This window comes from Pantherophis guttatus, chromosome 2 (genome assembly GCF_059756535.1).
Source record: "Pantherophis guttatus breed Tessera chromosome 2, ASM5975653v1, whole genome shotgun sequence".
NCBI classification, from domain to species: Eukaryota; Metazoa; Chordata; class Lepidosauria; order Squamata; family Colubridae; genus Pantherophis; species Pantherophis guttatus.
In genome coordinates, this window is record NC_142064.1 from 113,945,427 (window position 1) to 113,959,567 (window position 14,141).

General features: G+C 43.2%; 1 protein-coding gene across 23 annotated transcripts in view; it reads right to left on the reverse strand.

Annotated features, from left to right (window-relative positions):
* SMARCA4 (SWI/SNF related BAF chromatin remodeling complex subunit ATPase 4) overlaps nucleotides 1-14,141 on the reverse strand; it is a 75,719-nt gene that overhangs the window by 5,972 nt on the left and 55,606 nt on the right. For 8 of the 23 annotated variants that reach the window (XM_034434463.3, XM_034434457.3, XM_087888571.1 and 5 more), the window contains 4 exons: nucleotides 14,031-14,129; nucleotides 13,706-13,783; nucleotides 11,548-11,775; nucleotides 1,136-1,389 (listed from right to left, as the gene is read on the reverse strand). In XM_034434463.3, the coding sequence (XP_034290354.2) occupies nucleotides 1,136-1,389; nucleotides 11,548-11,775; nucleotides 13,706-13,783; nucleotides 14,031-14,129 (659 nt within the window). The remainder of the gene's footprint in view (nucleotides 1-1,135; nucleotides 1,390-11,547; nucleotides 11,776-13,705; nucleotides 13,784-14,030; nucleotides 14,130-14,141) is intronic. The other 15 variants (XM_034434466.3, XM_034434465.3, XM_087888579.1 and 12 more) reach the window with 3 other exon arrangements.

Sequence of the window (14,141 nt, forward strand, 5' to 3'; positions counted from 1 at the left end):
TTCTGGAAGTTGCAGTTCCAATTCAGTGGAAAGTGACATTGTGCAGAAGATTCATGCAGGGGATGGAAGACATTTTGAATGGTTTGCTGCTACCATCTCTGACTCTGTGAAAAATCGAGCTTTTGTACTCATAAGGCAGGGGGTGCAGCAGCTCAGTGGTTAAAGACTCTGAATTTATCAGCTGGAAAGCTGACAGCCCGGACCCGAATGCCACACTATGGGGTGAGCTCCCATTCCTGTCCACCTAGCAGTTCAAAAGCACGCAAATGCAAGTAGATAAATAGGTACCACTTCAATGGGAAGGTAACAGCATATTGTGCGCTTCGGCGTATAGTCATGGTAGCCACATAACCACAGAAATGTCTTTGGACAATACTGCTCCTTCTGCTAAGAAACGGAGATAAGCCCCCTAGAATGAGACATGACCGGACAGGAGAAATCTTTACCTTTTCTCATAAAGCAACCAATATATTCACTGTTACAGCATGATGCTCATACTCACTTCACACCACTCCATTCTAGTTTTTCACTTCTCAACAATATCTCTCTCTCTGACATGTAGAAGTTGGTCCTCGACTTACAACAGTTCATTTAATGACCATTTGAAGTTACAACAGCACTGAAAACAATGACTTATGACTATTTTCCACAGTTAGAACCATTGCAGCATCCCCATGGTCACATGACCAAAATTCAGATGCTTGGCAACTGACTCACATTTATGACCGTTGCAGTGGCCTGTGGTCACATGATCATCTTTTGCTACCTTCTGACAAGCAAAGTCAATGGGGAATCCAGATTCACTTAACAATTGCGTTACCAACTGCAGTGATTCACTTAACAACTGTGGCAGGAAAGGTCATAAAATGAGACAAAACTAACTTAATTGTCTCACTTAGCAACAGAAATTTTGGGCTCAATTGTGATCGTAAGCAGAGGACCACCTGTGGTCTCGGTTTTTCACATAAATCCCAGTATTTCACATCATGCTGGATTCCCCTTCAAAGTCCAGAGGCAGCAGAAACAATAAATATTTAGATACTTGCACACAAGCATCTGTCCAGAGGAGAAATACTGATGGCTGAGGATATGAAGTGTAAAATTATACAGGAGAAATATCTCTTCTTTCGGTTACCTGTCTTTATACTTAATCACAGCATCAACAATCTTCTTCATTTTCTTAGTGAGGTTGGGTGGATTCGGGGAGAGCTTCTCAGCAGGAGGCCGGCCACGCTTTTTCTGCTTTTTGCTGTCATCGTCTTTGTCCCGGCTACGAGTGCTGGTAGTCGGGGTGGAGGAACTGACATCCACGTCTCTCTTGCGCTTGCGGGAGGATTTCTTCTGACGCACCTCCTCTTCGATCTCCTCTAGGGTACCCTCTTCTATGGCCTATAGATAAGAGCAGCAGTCAGTCAGCCAGGTACAATGAAAGTGGGACAATAGTGGGACAACAGCACAGTGTGAAATGACTGAACGTGAACACTCACACACAGCCGAGCCACCTAAGCACAGTGAGGAATGGGATGTCTACATGGGCTGCTTCCCCAAAGGCATCACTTCCCAGTGTAGTCAGTTATGGATCATGGAAGGCTGCAACACTAAAAGGTGGGAAGGAAAGCTAGTTCTCTTACCTACAAGCTTTTCTTCTCATGTTAAACAGGGCCAACAGGCAGAAGACTCTGTAGAAACCATGCAGAGCAGGTTGTGGGGATGCCCCTTCCTGCCAGTTCTGTTGCAATTTCTTCCAAAGCAGCAAGGAGACCTGAGGCTACTAACCACCCGTTAGCCATAAATTTTTATGCTTCAGATTGCACAGTAAGAGAGGAAAAGAAGCAAGTTGACTGAAGGCCATGTATAACAGAAGTAGGAAAACTCAGAAGTAAAACTACCCATCTTTCATTTTTATTGTCATACATGGCTACAGGATCTCACTTACTCAACAGTCAGAGCAAAGGAACCTAGAGTTGAAACTGCGACAGCTCTGTAATGTCAGCAAATCATGGAAAGTCTTTACGTGGAGAATGGCCTGCCAACATGGTTCTACTGTACTTTGTTCATTATTTGTTCCTTACATGATATTTAAAGCAAACAGATTCCTGACCTCAAATGGCTTTGCAGGACCTCTTGATATGTACCTTATGAAAAAAAATGAAATCAAGAAGACCATTTTTTAATATTGCAATATAGAAATAAAAAGCATTAACTCCTTAAATTCTTAATTGGTGGCATCAAACTTCTAAGAGCCTGGGAGAAGGAAGCACTTAATCCCAGCACTATTTTTATACTATCTACACTTTTTCTTTGAAACAATTGTTTGGCTCCTATTCTATCCATAATCTGCTAGTTCAGACCCTAACAGAAAACTGGTTGATTAACCTATAGGGAATTATGGCATATTGAAAATAGATATGGGAAAAGGAATGATAATTTAATTAATTAAGATATATATATGTAAATAGGTCCAATGATTGTTCATTCCATTTTGAACATCTGGGTTTTAAACTCAAGGCTCATTCAATTTATGACTGAAACCTCACTTTTTAATGAATAGGTGACAGCTCTGATTTTCTGATCTTGGATAGTGAGATATATTACAAGGTTCCTCAAGACTCATGCTTCTTTTTGCCCAAGAAATATATAGGCCTAGGAGAGAATCATTGGTGAACAAATATATAATATTAGACTCAATATATTAATGAACTATTCTTGGCAGCTTCAAAAAAGGAAGCAATCTATTTAATTATGTTTAGTTTGGAGGGATCAAAGAGAACAGAAATGGAAATTATAGCATGAAATTCCACGGTCCCTTTTCATTACGTCTAGCATCAGCCACCCTCCCTGCAACAAGGCAACACACATGTACAACCATGAGGTGTTTTCTGACCTAGAAAAAACTAGTCCATGGACATCATGATGCTAGCTGTTAAAGAACTGAAATGTAGTTATTTGGGGCTTATATGGAGTATGATAAATTTGGAAAATTGTGAAGAATAAATTAATAGAATGAGAAGACTCTTGACTGAATGTAAGCAAATACTAGCTCAGAAATCTCTTTTTGTTTTATTTTTTTAAGGCTTGGCCTTTGGGAGACAGCTACAACATCTCTGATTTACTCAATTCTTCAAAACAGTAAGAATGTGAATTTATACGTGAATTAATGGAACGAGTCCCTTTCATTAAACTACAAGTAACATATTTCAACACTGGCTAATACACAGAGCAATGCAGAAACCTAACATACACAGAACTTCTTGTCATTGTGTTTCTCTTACAACTGGAACAAAAATACAAGAATGGGCAAAGCTCTTCCTGCTTTACATGATATTTAGCTCCATCCAATGTCCCAGCATTTCACCCCTTGGCTCAGCCAAAGTCTCCTCCAGAGAAAGGAGAATGGGATGTAATTAATCAAGGAACTATGAACAATCGTAGCTTCCATTTTCTCCTGGTGTCTCTGTGTCTATTAGTGACTAATTTGTGGATAGCCGGAAAAGTTGTAAGATGTGAAATACTGCTGGTGCCATTGGCTATACTGTTCTGGCGTATGCTGAAGTAAAATATAAATAGGCTGGAGCCATACTGGAATCTTGAGAAGTGTCCTGTACATATTGATTGTTTACTCCCGAGGATGCTGCCTAGGCCTGCAGAAGGTGTCATATACTTTTAAAGGCTCCAGTTATATAAGGCTAACAGAAAAACAATAAAAATTTGCTGGGGTCTAAAAAAAATATCTCTGTGGGACAGAACTAGAACCTCCTTCCTCATGACTATCACATAACAAAAGCTTTCCTTTCTTCTGAAGCAGAACTAATTTCACTCGCAAGTCTCTATTGTTAATGAGGCAGCCTGGTACCTTCTTGATATTTTTGATTAATAGCTAGCCTCTCCAACAGCAAAAACTTGTAGAAATTGTAGTCTGAAACCCACAGGGCTCATAGCTCAGCTATTCAGAGTTGCTGAATACTTTTGCAAGCAGGAATTCTCAGGGCTAAAAGAAAAGAAAAAGCCATAAAGGAGGTTTAGACCATGTAATTCATATAATGTATAAAAGGTAGGTATTGGAGCTGTTAGCAAGGCCCTTGCTAGAGATGACTGCCATCACTGAATTTGCTTTGTGGAGCCTTCTTGCAACACCCCATTCAAATGTTTGAATCCCCTTTTGCCAGCCAGCATTTGCCAAATTGCAGAGAGAAGCCAAGGCTCTTGATTTAACACGGTGTGGACCTTCACTGGTACATGAAACAGAACTGGAGAAAGGAAATTTAGGCACACAGCTCCGTTATATAATAAACCAAGTCTGAATAATTTTCCTCCTTCCTTGTTATGGCAATTGTTGTTATCCTCCCAGCAAAACCTATGTAATGATTCAATACAGTTATCGGAAATGCTTTTGTTCCTCTTAGCTACATCTCTTATTAGTATTCTTTTGTTAGAGTAAAGCCACAATGTTACTCAGAAATTTACAGTTCCCCTAATTTCTTTAACAGTTTTACCAATTTGTAGAAAGTGTCTTGTTTCTTTAAAAAAAACCTATTATTATTATTATTATTATTATTATTATTATTATTATTATTATTATTATTATTTTATTTCTATACTGCCCTTCTCCCGAAGGACTCAGGGCGGTGTACAGCCTAATTAAAAACACAACAAAACAACAATTTAAAATTTAAAATCATTAAATAGATTAGGCTCCAATTAAAATCCCAGAAATTTAAAATACCCCAATTTAAAATTATTATGTTGATAGCCCGGCCTGGCGGAACAACAGGGTCTTCAGTGCGCAGCGAAACACCCGGAGGTCGGAGATCTTACGTATTTCCGGGGGCAGTTCATTCCACAGGGCTGGGGCTCCCACAGAGAAGGCCCTCCCCCTGGGTGTCGCCAGCCGACATAACTTGGCCAATGGCACCCTGAGGAGACCCTCTCTGTGGGAGCGGACTGGTCGGTGGGAGGCTATTGGTGGCAGAAGTCGGTCTCGAAGGTACCCGGGTCCTATGCCATGGAGAGCTTTAAAGGTGGTAACCAACACCTTGAATCGCACCCGGAAGACCACTGGGAGCCAGTGCAGCTCGCGCAGGAGGGGTGTCACGTGGGCGCAACGAGTTGCACCCATAACCACCCGCGTGGCCGCATTCTGGACCAGTTGGAGCCTCTGAGTGCTCTTCAAGGGGAACCCCATGTAGAGAGCATTACAATAGTCCAACTGGGAGGTAACAAGGGCGTGAGTGACCATGCGCAGGGCGTCCCGGTCCAGAAAGGGCTACAACTGGCGAATCAGGCGAACCTGATAAAAGGCCCCCCTGGCCACGGCCGTCATATGCTCTTCTAAAGACAGCCGGGCGTCCAGGAGGACACCCAGATTGTGAGCCCTCTCTGTGGGGGGCAAAGATTCACCCCCAATAGTCAGCGATGGCACCTGCTGACTATATCAGGGCGCCGGAAGCCACAGCCACTTGGTCTTGGAGGGGTTGAGTCTGAGCCTGTTCCTCCCCATCCAGACCCGCACGGCCTCCAGGCAGCGGGACATCACATCAAGGGCATCGTTGGGGTGGTCTGGGGTGGAGATGTACAGCTGAGTATCATCAGCGTACAGATGACACTTCACCCCAAAACCACGGATGATCTCACCCAGCGGCTTCACATAAATGTTGAACAGGAGGGGCGAGAGGACTGACCCTTGCGGCATTCCCCATGCGAGATACCTCGAGGTCGACCTCTGTCCCCCTGCCAACACAAACTGCGAGCGGTCAGAGGAAGGAGGAGAACCACCGCAGAATGGTGCCCCCTATTCCTAACCCCCTCAACCGCTGCAACGTGATATCATGGTCGATGGTATCAAAAGCCGCTGAGAGGTCAACCCCTGTCCCGAGCCCTCCAGAGATCATCCACCAACGCGACCAATGCCGTTTCTGTGCTGTACCCCTGCCTGAAGCCCGACTGGTACGGGTCTAGATAGATAGCTTCATCCAGGTGCCGGGGAAGCTGTCGTGCCACCACGCTCTCAGCAACCTTCGCCACAAAACGAAGGTTGGAGACTGGACGATAGTTGGCTAATTCAGCCGGGTCCAGGGAAGGCTTCTTGAGGAGGGGCCTCACTACCGCCTCTTTCAAGGCGGCAGGAAAGGCACCCTCACCCAGAGAAGCACTTATAATCCCCTGGAGCCAGCCTCGTGTAACCTCCCGGGAGGCCAGCACCAACCAGGAGGGACACGGGTCCAATAAACACATGGCGGCACTAATCTTACCCAGAACCCTGTCCATATCCTCGGGAGTCACAGGATCAAACTCCTCCCAGATAACATTCTCAAGACCTGCCCTCGTCTCCTCCCGTGGACTCATCCAGTCGGAGTCCAAGCCATCCCGAATCCGAGCAACTTTATCGTGCAGGAATTGCACAAAATCCTCAGTACGACCCTGCAAGGGATCTTCCCGCACTCCCCCCCGAAGAAGGGAGTGGGTCACCCTAAACAAGGCGGCTGGGCGGTTCTCTGCAGATGCGATAAGAGTGGAAAAATGGTTAGATTTTGCCGCTTTTATCGCCACTAGGTAGGTCTTGATATAAGACCACACCTGTGTCCGGTCGGAATCGGATTGACTAGTCCTCCAAATGCTCTCTAGGCGTCTTTTCCGACGCTTCATCTCTCTCAGCTCCTCAGAGAACCAAGGAGCCAATTGAGATCGGCATCGGGTCAGAGGCCGCAAAGGCACGACGCGGTCCAAAGCTCCAGCGGCCGCCCTTTCCCAGGCGGCCACCAGCTCTTCAGTCAAGCCGTGTGTTAGAGTCTCAGGAAACGGCCCAAGCTCCGTCAGGAACCTTTCGGGGTCCATCAGGCGCCTGGGACGGAACCATCTGGTCGGTTCTGTCTCCCTGCAGCGGGGGAAGGCGGTAGGAAAGTCCAATTGGAGGAGCGAATGATCTGTCCATGACAAGGGTTTAATATCTAGGTCCCCTCTACCAAGATCATTCAACCACTGACCAGAGACAAAAATCAAGTCCAGAGTGTGTCCCCCTATGTGAGTGGGGCCTTGAACTAACTGGGTCAGGTCCATGGCCATCATGGAAGCCATGAACTCCCGAGCCGCCTCTGACGCCTCACCCACGGATGGAAGGTTGAAATCCCCCATGACAATAAGTCTGGGGGTATCAACCGCCACCCCGGCAACGACGTCGAATAGCTCGGGCAGGGTCGCTGCCATGTGGCAGGGAGCCAGGTACGTAGTCAGCAAACCCATCTGCACCCCACGGCCCCACTTCACACAAAGGGACTCACATCCGGCTATCTGAGGTACAGTGGTCTCCCTCGGACAAAGACTTTCCCTAATAATCACCGCCACTCCCCCACCCCTCCCCTGGGCCCTTGGCTGATGAAATGCACGGAAACCTGGCGGGCACATCTCGACGAGGGGGACCCCCCCTCCTGGCCCAACCAGGTCTCCGTAATACCTACCAGGTCCGCACCCCCTCCAAAATAAGATCACAAATGAGGGGGGCTTTATTAACCACCGACCTGGCATTACACAACATCAGCTGCGGATCCTGGGCCTGAGACTCTACACAACCCAGGACACGAGTCACACATTGGGGGCCGGAGTGCGCAATCGCTCGGAGACAGCGCATGCGCACCCCCGACACTTGATATGACCCCCTGCGCCCGTCATACCTGTCCCTCCCACTCATTATTTCAATTTCACAGCCCTTCCTGTCGTCCCCCTGCTCCCCGGTTAAATTTCCTTTTATTAATCTACATACTGTGTTTCCCTGAAAATATGGCCAGTCCTGAAAACAAGCCCTACCCCGATTTTCACATCTGTGCCTAATATAAGCCCTATGCCAAAAATAAGCCCTAGTTAAGCCCCACCCACCATCTATTTGTACGAGGTGGGATGAGTGCATGTGTAAAAATCAAGCTAGGGCAGGTGTGTAGGGATGGAGCTGTCCCATGTCTTCCACACCCACTTACCTTAGGACCACTGCAGCCAGACCTCCCACACCCCAATATCCAATACCGCTGCTCTCTGCGGGTATTGTGACCACTTGTGGCCAGCCACCACATGGCGCATTGTGCCGGTGCTGCCGCTTGTGGCAGGTCATCATGAGGCTTGTTGTGTTGGTGCCGCCATTCGTGGCAGGACGCCGTGTGGCATGTCATGCCGGTGCCATTGCTTGTGCACACAACGCACCTACACAAATGGCAGCACCGGTGCGATGAGTCATGTGGTGTCTGGCTGCAAGCGGTTGCAGAAGAAATTGAGCAGCAGTACAACAGGTGTCAAAGCATGTGAGGCCTGGCTGCGGTGGTCCTAAGGGAAGCAGGTAAGACATCCCTCAAAAATAAATAAGACCTGGTGCTTATTTTGGGGCCCAAAAGAAAATAAGATGGGGTCTTATTTTCAGGGAAATACAGTAGCATAATACTAGCACCTGATTAACCTTTTATATCTAACTTGCCTACTTTTGTGCAATTTTTAGATTAAAAAATGAACACATTAGATCCACCAAAAAATAACAAAGAGATCTGCAATAAAAGAAGTAGAGGCAAAAACCTTGCTTGGCAGGTCATTCTGATTTTACTTTATGTCTCTATGGTAAAGTGTTGATCGCCATTACCCTTTGCTAAAACATTTTACTTTTAGACATATCTTTGTGTAGAAGCAAAAAAAGGCTAGGCTATCTTTCTCCCTGCCACCCTCAAACATGGCATAAAACAGAAAACTTGGTCTTACCTTCTTTGTTTCTACTTGTTTGATAGGTAGCAGTCCAGACAGAAGGCATATTCCCTGCCCAGTCAATGGGGGCAGATGCTAAGGAAAATATAAATGGGCTGGACTAAAAGGTCACCACCTCTTCCTCTGGACAACCAGTCACTCTTAGCCTAGCAATAAGGAGCCCAACCACCAACAGGCTCCATAGTGAACAGGTATCCTAGAACAGGCAAGTGCTGGATTACTGCCCATTAAAAAACAGAAGGAAAATTAATAGTTAAGACCAAATTTTCTTTTCTATTTGTTGCTGGGCAGTGGTCCAATCACTGGAATGATTCAAGAAGTCCATTGCTTTGCCTACATACAAATGATGTCACCATTTTGCTTTAGGCTCTGTTCTTAGAATTATTTCATTGGTTAAATAAAGGTGTTGAATGCCTCAGTAAGAAGGCACCCGAAGAAGCTTCTCTCCTGCATCAGAAAGTCATTTGCAAATATCACACAATCCTGTGATAGGACTTGATCTTGATCCGTTGATACTCTTCTTGTTCCCAATTAGTATTTAGGAAGTGAATAGGCAGGGTGTCCCTCCATAAACCCACACATACGATCTCTACCTTCAATGCTCAAAGGCTGATTTGGTAATATCATCAAGTTTAAATTAATCAATTTTCTTGACAAACACTAATTTGGAATATTCCATCTTTGATTGCAGAAGTCAACTTCTTTCCATAAAAATTATTATTGAAGCAAATGTAATTATTGCCTTTTAATTTTAAATATTGAACTGAAGCCATGAAAACTGCTGGTTGTATGTTGACTTTTCTTTTAATCAGCAACTATCTTGTAGCATTAAGGCCATCATTTTTTAAAAATCTGTAATGCATATTCACTGCTTTTTCAGCCATATAAGGAACTGCTGTTTCCACAAACTGGAGCCTACATGTAAATTTATTTTTTAAAAATCTAAAAAGAGAAAAGCCCAGACTTTCAAATATATCTTCAGCAATGCTTTAAGTTCACTGCCAATCCAAATTAATCTAGTAAGTAGATCTCTTCCTGCTGACAGAGGCCCAAGCTGTTCTGCTAAGGATAGGAAAGTTAAGGAATTCTGGATGACTCTATATCTTGTATGAATTGAAGTTATAATGCCCAAGTGTATTTTGAAAGCGTAAAGGCGAAATCCAGGATTCCCAGTCTTGTAGCCTTGTATCTGTCAACATAGTTATAGTTTTATGGGGACCAGCAATTTAGGAACCATCGCTTCAAATTCTGTAACATCAATTAATCTCCTTTCCTTCACCAAAACAGGCATCCGTTTCAGAATCAGATGTTTTTGAATGAGGAAGTTGAATGAATGCTGATCTTCATAAAACCATCAATGTAGCAGTTTCATGTCCACAATAACTATAGAAGTGAAAATAAGGCTCAGTTGCCTGATATGTTGCAAGCTTGCTGAAATATCTGCCCTAGACTTGGGTAAGAGTCTAGTAAAAGTATGGCCATTATTGATGAAATCATCATAATCACCACAACAAACTTGATAAGTATCCTACATAGCTAAGCAGAAAAGCAACTGCTATTTTATAGGTTGCCTTATGCTGTTATCTCAGAAAAAGTATGAACTATACTGAAAAGTATAACTATTGTTATAACAGAAGTTATACATTTCTACCCTGACAACAAAGGAAGTTAGCACAAAAATGCCAGGAAACAAACTGCAGATTACTTTGACTTCTTTGATTTCTTAAGACAGATAATTTTTCACATGAGGTCTTCTTAGTGACTACTATGAGAAAGATTCCAATTTTTAATTTCACACTGTTTTTCCTGTGGTCCAGTTTACAGAACTTCAGCAAGAATGAGTTAATGCCCTCTATGAGTAAGAATGTAGTACCTCAGGAACAAAGAACAAGTGCTGAGTGGAGCAGGCACATTAAGCAGGGATGCTTTCTGTAGCTTATCCTTAGAAGTGTACATAAATGCTTGGAAGCCTGCCCTTACCAGGATAACCTTTGATAATAAGACAGAAGAACAAGATTGTCTAGCTCCAAGACTCAAAAGATGAATTATAGCACAAAATTTTGAGAATGTTTGCATACGTATCCTTCTTATTAGCTTCAATCATCACTCTCTCCTCTTAACACACTTTGGTGGTAAACAGAGCAGAAGGATTGGGGTGTAAGTAAAGCACAAACCAACAATCTTTGGGTTATTTTACAAATGAGTAGTGTCCTAGAAGATCACAGTTAACTAAGCCTCCCCTTTTCTCTTGCAGTAGTAGTGACTGGATCACGGAAGGAAGGGTGATGCCTCCTAGTCTAGCTCAGGGACAGCTTCTTCTCCCCATCCCCCACCCCCAGTCTGCCTCTTAATGGCCAAAGACGGAGAACATCCAATCTCTGGATACTGCCCAGCAACAAATAGGATGAAATGTTTGCTGGGACAGGCAAGAAGAGGGCACACTCAGCTGCATAGTAAGTAGGCTTTCTGCATCTGAAATGTTTGACATCTGTCAAGGAGATCAATTGAATTTAAGTTTAGCAACATGGTTCCACACGGTTGAGTTAATAATACCCAACAGAAGTTTTGAATGGCACTGAAGAAATGTACTTTTAAAACAATCCATCCTATTTAATACAAAAAAGTAAGGATTAGCAGTGGAAGAGTTTCATGGCTAGAAATCGTCAAAAGAACGATCAAATTGAAATTTGGTTGCGTAAATTCAGCTAGTCCTCAAAACTTCTTGTGTTGGGTATTTTCTCAACATTCAGACACACAGACAACACAGAGATAGGTAGAAATAAAATTTGAGAAAATCATTGGAGAACGATGCTGTACCATGTATACCTTGAGCCATTGCTTCTCAGTCAGGGAATCACTATAATCCACTTCCTTACGGTGACGGGAACCTCTACCAAACATCTTCTCCTCCTCCTCCTCACAGGTTAGTCTTTCTACTTCTGCATCATCTTTAATTATCCAAGAGGGCAACTCATCCTCTTCCATCAATCGCGGCTTTCGCTTAGGATTGCGGGCCTCCTCTCGCCTGCGATCCAAATCCATGCGCTGCAGAAGGAGAACAGCAATTTAAACTACATGTGGTATTGCACTGGATTTTCTAAGCTTTATGCTCAGTATAGTCATTTATTGGGAACAGATGCAAGTCTACCGTTTCAACATAACAAAGTCCCTTCAATCTTAATTAGAGGGGAATTATCAGGTACAGGAAAACCATCAATCTTAAATGTTTGGAGTTAATTTTGCAAATCAGTTGACAAACTATTAAGAGATTTTGAATAACTAAATACGCAATTTTTTGTGAAGAGTAAAGTCTATAATATTGTTTCAACATTCAGATATGATGGAGTAAAATGTTCATCACTACTAAGCAACATGCCAGAATATGAAAATATTTAAAATCAATCAATCCATCCATCAATCTCTGCCTTAGAGTGAGATTATCTTTTTTCATAGAATGGAAGAATTTTTCAGTTTTCCACTTTATTCTATTCTAGACTCTAAAACCCAACAATATCAGAAAGAGAATGCAATGACCCACTGGTGCTTTCCATCTAGCCCCACTTTGAAGTTCACTATCAGGCTGGGAAAACGTAAATAAATCAAAACTATGGACAACAAACTGGCTTTTCATTTAAAAAGTGGTTCCTGAGATCTAAGAGGATGAAGATGGACTGTAATCTTATTGGTGTCACCAAAATGAGTAAGATTTTTTTCCAGATTTCTTGGTTTGATAGATTTCTAAAACCTGAAATATTATTTCAAGTATATTCCAAAGGTTTTTCTTAAAGAAACAGATTTATACAGCTATGTGAAAGCAGATTTGAAAGCAGGTATACTTTTTTCAAGAATGCAGAGAACTGTATTGGTCTCACATTAACACTGCTATATTGATATATATACAATTTCAATATGCTACAATACACATTTTTTTTTTTTTGGAAAGTAAGCTGCCCAGTCTGGCTAGTATTTTCTTCCCCATGCAATAGCTGAGAATGGAGAAGACGACGCCTGCTTGCCTATGTCCCTCATCACTTCCTGTATAAATAGTTAGGCAAGTAATTGATGTTGACTCATCTCAGTAAGTACAACAAGAGTCAATCTGGTTGTTCTTGGATGAGACCACCAGTCTCTCAGGAATACAGGTTAGACTGGGAAATTAAAACAGAAGAAGGCAGGGGATACTCACACGTTTGGCATCAATGCTCACTTTTCTCAACAAGGATGTGCCCATAAGCCCCTTAAGAGTCAAGTCTGACTCAAAGAGACTTCACTTTCCTCCAGCACTGAAGATAGGGGGCTGCTGTTTTCCCTCCTTTTCCAACTTCCTTTCTATACTTGGAAGGAGAAGGACTTAAAACTATTGGATGAGGTGGGACAGAAATGGGTGAGAGAAGAGGGCATTTTTCCTAGGAAAGCAAACTGCAACTTGGAGAGATTTGGAGGTAGCCTAAAGTGAAACAGCTGTAGAGTGTTATTTGTCCCAATTCCATAGCAAGTCATAAGTGTCTATATGAAATATACATGATTTGACAGGATCTTGCTTGTTCTTGCTTGCTCTTTCATTTTTTGAGAGGACATTTTTATCAATAACCACAATCTTCTCTTCCCCAATAATACGAGGCTTCCCATGGTTCTCAAAACAGCCTTAAAACAGCATAAAAAGTAACAAGCTTCTTGTGTGTGTGCATGTGAAGGAACCTGATACTTATATTGAACTAGGTGATATTTTGTTAATGCCCTGGAACTATTTTTCTCAAGTATTATGAAATCCAAAGGATCTGCAAAAGTTTCTTAAACATGTATTTCCTCTCTCTTTAGCACATATGTATGCCCTGCTTTCCTCTGGCATGAGTGTATCTACTACTGACTTCCTAAACAAAATTTAGCTAACTTAATGTACCTCAAGTAATAGGCTGAACTTAGAAGAATAAACCTGACCTTTATGAAATACAACAAGCAAATTAACCACTCTCACCATAAAAAGATCAAACTCTTCCTCATGTCGGGCAATCATTTGGTTAACGGTTTCATCATCTGGAACTTCATCTTCTTCCTGAAAGATTTCAAAGTTTTTCCCATTTAATTCCTGCATGGCAGTTCGTGTGTTTGGAGTTTTATACTGATTGTTTTACCATCTCAAGTTTGATTTGGCTACTTGTCTGAAAATATATCTGGTGGTCTCAGTGGACAGTAGCCACGTGGCAGACGCTCCCCATCAGCGTTGGCAATTTTGTTGACATTCTTAAAACAGTGAGGACTAAGGACTTGGACGGGCGCGGCGACTGAATTACCCCTCTCACCTTTAAAGGTGGCTCCTCCGAGTCGGAGTTGAGGCACAGGGTTGAGGCAGTGTGGGGAAAGCTTGCGCTGCCACTGCCGCTGCCCGTGCTGTATCTGGTCTGTGGATAGAT